The 8,302-nt window shown below is 41.1% G+C and overlaps 1 protein-coding gene across 1 annotated transcript in view; it reads left to right on the top strand.

The window, feature by feature from the left end:
• Positions 1-6,507, top strand: part of LOC105503154 (keratin-associated protein 4-12-like) — an 11,059-nt gene extending 4,552 nt beyond the window's left edge. Inside the window, exon 3 of the mRNA XM_011929945.1 lies at positions 5,318-6,507. Within this exon, the coding sequence (XP_011785335.1) occupies positions 5,318-6,075 (758 nt within the window). The 3' untranslated portion in view covers positions 6,076-6,507. The remainder of the gene's footprint in view (positions 1-5,317) is intronic.
• The last annotated feature ends 1,795 nt before the right edge of the window (positions 6,508-8,302 follow it).

The raw sequence follows: 8,302 nt of genomic DNA on the forward strand, positions 1-8,302 counted from the left end.
AAAGAAAGAAAGAAAGAAAGAAAGAAAGAAAGAAAGAAAGAAAGAAAGAAAGAAAGAAAGAAAGAAAGAAAGAAAGAAAGAAAGACAGTAGGAATTCCATAACATGTTGGGTTTTTATTTTGTTCAACTTTCTGGAAAAGAACAAGTATAGTTAGTGCATAACTGTGCCAATGATTCCATTCTAGTCTTTTAATGTTAATATTTCTTCCTTATCTCTAAATGGCTTATTCTTTTTAAGTTCTTCTTTTTTAGGCACATCTTATCCTTTCTGATTTACTTATCCTTTAAAAATGTTAATTGTTGGCTTTAAGTTGGTAGGGGGTATAAATTATATATATAGAAAGTTATAGAATATGTAAACAATTAGTTCAACTGAAATATCTTTTATAACTTTTAGGAAGAAATCTTCTTATACCTCTATTTTCAATTTGTTCCAAGTCTCTACCAATTCTTTCAAAGAAATAATTTAGTTACTTCATAAATAAATTTATTATTTTGTAATGAAGAGAATAATTTATGTTTATTATGCTCAAGGCCATCACCTGATGCTGAGAGTTCAACTTTTACTTGTCTCACTTCAACTTTTTTCTTTTCTTTCTTTTTTTTTTTGAGACGGAGTCTCGCTCTGTCCCCACCAGCTGGAGTGCAGTGGCATGATCTCTGCTCACCGCAAGCTGTGCCTCCTGGGTTCATGCCATTTTCCTGCTTCAGCCTCCTGAGTAGCTGGGACTGCAGGTGTCTGCCACCATGCCCAGCTAATTGTTTTGTATTTTTAGTAGAGACAGGGTTTCACTGTGTTACACAGGATGGTCTCAATCTCCTGACCTCATGATCTGCCTGCCTCGGCCTCCCAAAGTGCTGGGATTACATGCGTGAGGGCGTGCGCCACTGCGTCCAGCCTCACTTCAATTTTTTAAAGCATCTTTTCCCAGCAATCCAGGAGCATTTTGTCATTTCTAAAGGCAGATCAAAAATTAAAATAAATTGTACATAGCATATATATTGAAAGCACTTTTGCCAAAATTATAACAGTAAGAAAATTATTGCAGTGGAAGAGATCTGATTGAACCAACCCCTATCTTGCCTTTAACTGCCAAATTGCCCTGGGCTTGGGCCAAGCTAACTTGAGGAGAAATTTAGTTTATATTTAAATGATAATATCCATTCCACAAAACTAAACCACCTTTATAAAACTAATGAAAGTTCACCAGGTTAGGAGGATGAGAGGAGCCTGAATTCTCCTTAGCAGACTAAGGTGTAGACATAAACAATTACCAGCCACTATACCAGAGGTCGCAAGATTTGCAACTTCCCCAATTACTCCTGCAGATAACATCACTACTGTTGAATCTAAAATTAGACTTTTGAGATGTGCTTTCATGCTTTTGCATTTCTGACAATCAGTAGCCCCACCTGGACCTATGACTCTTGACTCAACTGGTCCTGCCCCTACCAACCCCTGCCACCTGAAGCAAACTCAGCTCACCAGGACCATGGTCCACAGCCCTATGATTGCTTCCACAATCAATCAGCAGCACCCGTTCCTTTGCCCACTAAACTATTCTTGAAAAACCCTAGCCTCCTAATTTTCAAGGAGGCAGATACGAATAATAACAAAGCTCTGGTCTCCTTTTTAGCTGGCTCTATGCACATTAAGCTCTTTCTCTATTGCAATTCCCCTGTCTTGATAAATTGGCTCTATCTGGGCAGCAAGCAAAATGAACCCATTGGGTGGTTACAATATCACCTAACATTCCTTCCTGAAGGCTTTTCATAGCTCCCCACCATTTCTTCCAGGACTTGAGGGTACCCACAATTTCTCCCACATGCTGTCAATCCCAACTTCTCTCATTTCTTCTCAAAACAGACTTTTCAGCATATCACTTTCACCATCACAAGCCAGGGTCATGCCCAATCTTAATTATGTGCTCCTTTTATATCCCCTTTCTCTTCACCTATTTGAATGGTTTGTATTCTCAAAGGTCAGTGTGACCCTTGAAAGCCTTAACAAAATCTTCATCCATTAAATATACATTTCCTCATTCTATTTCAGGTTCTGTTATATAAAGATGAATAGATCATAGTCTATGCCCTAATGGAGTTTGTATTTTAGAAGGAGCCAATAGACAAATGAATTTCTGATAGAGAATCAGATGATAGAGGCTGTGCATATATAAGGCACAACAGATGTGCAATGGAGGAAGGACCTTGCTTTGTGTGAGACCAAGAAAGATATTGGAGAAAAGTGGCATTTGGACTAACCAGTAAAAACAACTAGAAGAATGCTAAATTAAGAAAATAAAAACTATTTTATCCCAAAATATATTTTTGGACATATTTTAAGATGGCTGCCACATGGTCAGCAGACTAAAGTGGCCCTGCAAAGCTGTCTTTTGTGAAGGAAATTTGCAGAATTTCCTTTAATGCAGCCGTTAATGCAGTCAGGCCTTCTCATTATAGGCGTTTCCTGGATCTAGAAGAGAATAACTGACTGTCTGACACCCTTAAAGTTCTGAGAAAAATCATTTACCATCTCTTTTCTCTGAGGGCTGCTACCTGTGAGATTTCATCCACATAACAAGACCCCCTTTGCTAATCAAGCCTCTTTTTTTCTCCTTCCCATAACCTGTTGATATGGTTAGGCTTTGTGTCCTGACCCAAATCTCATCTTGAATTGTAGCTCTCATAATCCCCACATGTCATGGGAAGGACACAGGGGGAGACAATTTAGTCACAGGGTTGGTTACCTTCATGTGACAGTGAGTTCTCATGAGATCTAATGGTCTTATAAGGGGCTTATCTTACTTCTCCTCTGCACTTCTCCTTGCTGCCACGATGTGAAGAAGGACGTGTTTGCCTCCCCTTCTGCCATGATTGTAAGTTTCCTGAGGCTTCACCAGCCATGGTGAACTGTGAGTCAATTAAACCTCTTTCCTTTGTAAATTACCCAGTCTCGGGTATTTCTTCATAGTAGCACATGAGAATGGACCAATACACCTGTCTTACCACTAAAACCTGTTTCCTGTTTTTGGCCATGCTCTGAGCCCTCATTCTTTCTGTGACCTCAAGAGGATGTATAAGCTTCTGTACCTCATTTAGGGGTTGAGTTTTCATTCTGAAGGCTCTTGGGTATCCTCATTAGATAAATGTGTATGCCTTTTCTCCTGCTAATCAATCTGCCTCAAGTCAGCAATTTTTCAGTGAGGAAAATTCTTCCTCCATTGCATTTCTGTTGTGCCTTATTTATGCATGGACTCTATCATCTCATTCTCTATCAGAAACTCATGTGTCTATTGATTCCTTCTAGAATACAAACTCCACTAGGGCAGAGATCTCCAGGTTCCTCAGGCCCCACATAAGCTCACAATAGACATCCCTTCATTCCCAGGAAGAGAAAATATGAAGGTAATTTGTTCTTTTCTTGAATAATTGCTTTTCCCTGAATGTCCATGGCTCTAAAGAAGACCCTTTATTTAGGACCATAATCATGTGAGGCTTTTATTTAAAAACTCTTTATGGGCCGGGCACGGCCCATAAAAAAGTGCTGTAATCCCAGCACTTTGGGAGGCCGAGGTAGGTGGATCACCTGAGGTCAGGAGTTTGAAATCAGCTTGGCCAACATGGCGAAAACCCATCTCTACTAAAAATACAAAATTACCCGGGCGTGGTGGCGCATGCCTGTAATCCCAGCTACTTGGGAGGCTGAGGCAGGAGAATTACTTGAATCTGGGAAGCAGAGGTTGCAGTGAGCTGAGATCGTGCCATTGCACTCCAGCCTGGGCAACAAGAGTGAAACTCCATGTCAAAAAATAAGTAAATAAATAAATAAATAAAAACTCGTTATGAATGCAATTTCTGTGTAAATGTAACTGGACCCAGGTTCAGCTGCTTGCTACTGGATAGCTAATGCATAAGAGGTAAGGGCTGGTGAAAGGAAAGGTAGTTCTAGTTGGAGAGCCAGTAAACCAAGAAGATAACTTTGCTTTGTGTGAGGCCAAGAAAGATATTGGAGAAAAATGGCATTTGAACTAACCAGTAAAGAATAACTAGAAGAATGCTAAGTGAAGGAAATAAAAACATCTCACCCCAAGATATATCTCATTGACATACTTTAACTAGTGAACTAGCATTCTAAAGTGCCATCTTAAATTTTTAAATTTGCCATAGGATTTTGAAAGGGAAACTTGGCATGGGAGACATGCAGGGATGGTGCAAGGTGCTGAGTCCGTGTGTCATGTTCCGACGGCTATCTTGGGTGTCCAGAGGTTTGGTGGCATTATTTTGACTTCAGCCCAATGATGGTGGACTAAATTGTTCAAGATTCCCCCTAAGCAAGAGAATTCCTCTTGCTTGGTTTGTTTCAAGATTAGCCTCTGGAATTTCTTAAGCAAGATTACAGTTAGATAAGATATTAGATAGTATTATCAGAAGGGAGTGTGCAGAGAGGGAAGGAATGAAGAGGTGAGAGGAGAGGAAAGGAAGAGAAAGTGGGTGATTTCTAAAATTGAGGTCCACAGTTACATAAGTACCTATAAGTCAAAGAATATGATATGTCTTTTATATTCCTCTCGATGCTTCTAAAAAATCTTAGAAATGAGTAATACTAAAAAAAAAAACCCTGCTAGATGTTTTAGCTTAGAATGTATGAAAAAGATTTTAATAAAATGTCAATAAGGCATAACCATTACACATTTTGATATTTAAAAAGGCAGATCAAAAACTATGATCCACTTTACTCTACCTCAGCCTGCAGGACACTTTTGAAGACAGACACAGCTCAAGCCCAGATGACGCCTTGTTCCTTAGAAACAGTGAGTCACTACTAACTGTTTCAAGATGCACCCAAGTGATGAGAATTAACACAGCTCGCAATGACCTAGGCATTTGGTTAGTTCAATGACCACCCAGGATACATACAATGAATCATAAGCTTCCTCATTTCTCACACTCAAAAACAGGAGCATACTTTCTTTTTTCCTGTCAGCATTCCAGCTGATTGACACATGCATTTCTCCACGAGGCCTTAGCCCAATCAGAAGCTCTCCCAAAATGATATCAAGATGAGAAACAGACAAGCGACAGTGGCCCTCCCATGTCACATGATACCCAGAGACTGAAGTCACGTGACACTGAAACCAAGAAAAGGAAAACAAGAGGTGACTCATGTGGGAACACCAGGGTGAGAAAAGGGAAATAATCATTTTCTATATAATGGATTTCTTACTAGAAAAACACATAATATAGTTTAGTAATTGCATTTGTGTCATATAAACAAAAACAAGGAAATAATCTTCTCATAATCACAAAGTCTCCTCAGCTGGGTATAAAAGGGGCCATGTAGCAAGGAAGACTCTCAAACTCACGAAACTCACTCTCCTGGAAACCCACCCGGAACCTTCACCCTCTGACACCATGGTCAGCTCCTGTTGTGGTTCCGTCTGCTCTGACCAAGGCTGTGGCCTGGAGACTTGCCGCCCCAGCTGCTGTGTGTCCAGCTGCTGCAGGCCCCAGTGCTGCCAGTCTGTGTGCTGCCAGCCCACCTGCTGCCGCCCCAGCTGCTGCATCTCCAGCTGCTGCCGCCCCAGCTGCTGTGTGTCCAGCTGCTGCAGGCCCCAGTGCTGCCAGTCTGTGTGCTGCCAGCCCACCTGCTGCCGCCCCAGCTGCTGCCAGACCACTTGCTGCAGGACCACCTGCTGCCGCCCCAGCTGCTGTGTGTCCAGCTGCTGCAGGCCCCAGTGCTGCCAGTCTGTGTGCTGCCAGCCCACCTGCTGCCGCCCCAGCTGCTGTCAGACCACCTGCTGCAGGACCACCTGCTGCCGCCCCAGCTGCTGTGTGTCCAGCTGCTGCAGGCCCCAGTGCTGCCAGTCTGTGTGCTGCCAGCCCACCTGCTGCCGCCCCAGCTGCTGCATCTCCAGCTGCTGCCGCCCCTCTTGCTGTGAATCCAGCTGCTGCCGCCCCTGCTGCTGCCTGCGTCCAGTCTGTGGCCGAGTCTCCTGCCACACCACTTGCTATCGCCCAACCTGTGTCATCTCCACCTGCCCCCGCCCCTTGTGCTGTGCCTCCTCTTGCTGCTGAGCTCCTTTCCTGAAACTATCTCCTCCCCTTCAGCTCACTTATCACAGAAGCAGACCTTGTGCATCTCATAGACAACTCACGAGAGGCCATTCCCACCAACTGTGTGTCCATATACTGGACATATATATGTAGGATATATGTCCTGGATATACATCTAAAATATATGTTCCCCATGTTGACCCAAGTGTGAAATTAGATGTTATTTATAGCAAGAAATTAATAGAATTTATCAAGTCTTATACCTTATATTTGTATTTATGGATACCAAGTTCTTCTGTCCCAAACATGGAAATTCTTGCAGGGTTACTCAGGGCAAGGATGTCTCACTCTCAGATTTGAAAGTCTGATTGTTTCAGCCTTATTTCCTTTTACAGCAATGTTTCTGTGTCTTATTTTTTCTGCTTCTGAATAAAACTCCACCTTCATCGCATAGAAATACAATGTTCTTTTTGTGTTGCTTTGTAATGATTGTCCTTAGTTCCTGAGAAATTACACCCAAAACACAACTGAATGAATCCTATTCTTGCTCTCACCTTCAAGAAAATCCCAACATGTAATGAGTTTAAAAAATAAATAAATAATGGCAATACATGGATGCTTCCAAAAGTATTGAAGAAAAATAAAGATTTTTAGTTGAGATTTTTTTATGAATATAGAGAAGGGTTATATCCCACAGCTAAATTTTCTTAAATATTTTTGAAAGTGTATCTTTCCCTACAACCCCACTCCTCTCTTATTTGCTTTATTCTTCCATTTTCCTCCTCCACCCATGCTCCCTGATCCTGTCATCTCGTTCTGCCCTTATCCCTTTTATCCCACTCTTGTTAAACCAGAGGCTACTCCTTAGGGTTTATCCATCTCTCATGTAATTCAATTTATTATACTCTCAGTTGCTTTAATTTCATCTCCATCCACTAACAACAAAGTAATTACCTTTAGGAAAAATCAATCTTCTGAGAAGTTGGAGAATTGCAGAAAATGTAAAATACTCAAATTTTAATATTTTTCCTACCTTAATGACTTTTCTGTGATGTGTATTTAACAGCATGGTCTTAGGGCACGTGGTCTTGGTCAATAAATTCCAAAATGAATTTTCATAGAGAAATATGGGGACTTAGAAGAAACCAACTAACAGACTAGTTTGGTTCTTAGGTAAACCCAGAATATGGCCTATAATTTCCATCCTAGAGGAAAATGGTGAAAATAAGTTTTACATCAATTGAAGCTAGTAAAAGCAAGAGAAACATTTAGAAACTTCTGTACTAAATACATATTCTAGGAGTTAAAGGTCCAGTGAATAATGCAGAGGCATTGAATCATGAATCTTTAACTTCAACAGGTTTTACCACATGAACAAACAATAATTTAAACTGTGTAGGGGCATTATTCCTCCACAGCACTTACAGCACACAACTCCTGATGGGTCAGAGAAAGTAGGTGAAAATTAAATGAACCTTCAATTGGTCTCAGTATATGAAATGGGACTTTGAATGCCTTGGGACTGAATGTGGCTTCCTGGTCATAGGGAATAAGTGTCTGAGAAAAAGACATCTATGCCCTGAGCTGTGGGACACTCCATCACTTGTAAGTTGAAAACAAAGCAACAGAAACCACAGGAGACTGCAAAGGAATCACCAGAGAAGTAAGACAACAACTAGTAGAGTGCAAGGTCCAAAACCCCGAAGAAGGAAAGAGTGGTCACTTGAAAAATTAAAGGACACTCATAGGTGGGAATTGAACAATGAGAACATTTGGACAGGGTGGGGAATATCACACACTGGGGCCTGTTGGAGGGTGCGAGGCTGGGGGAGGGCTAGCATTAGGAGAAATACCTAATGTTAATGAAGAGTTGATAGGTGCAACAAACCAACATGGCACATGTATACCTATCTAAAAGCCTGCAGGTTGTGCACATGTACCCTGGAACATAAGGTATAATTAAAAAAAATTAAAGGACAGAATTCCACTTCCAGTTGTGACAAAGTAACTGATAGAAGATTCAACCTCTCAGTAGGAATGACTCTAATAATTAGACAAAACTAAGAAAACAGTTGTTTATGAGCATTGGGAGTTGACTTATGCAGACAGTATTTGAGGGACCGTGGTCTCAGAAAAAAATTAAATTCCTTCAGGTGAAAGACAAGATCACCTCCAGCCTCTACAGTTTTTCATATATAATTTCTGAATCTCTGGCATTCAATTTAAAAAATTACCATGCATGCCAAAA

The sequence above is a fragment of the Colobus angolensis genome, unplaced genomic scaffold (genome assembly GCF_000951035.1).
Source record: "Colobus angolensis palliatus isolate OR3802 unplaced genomic scaffold, Cang.pa_1.0 Scaffold83, whole genome shotgun sequence".
In the NCBI taxonomy this organism is placed as follows: Eukaryota; Metazoa; Chordata; class Mammalia; order Primates; family Cercopithecidae; genus Colobus; species Colobus angolensis.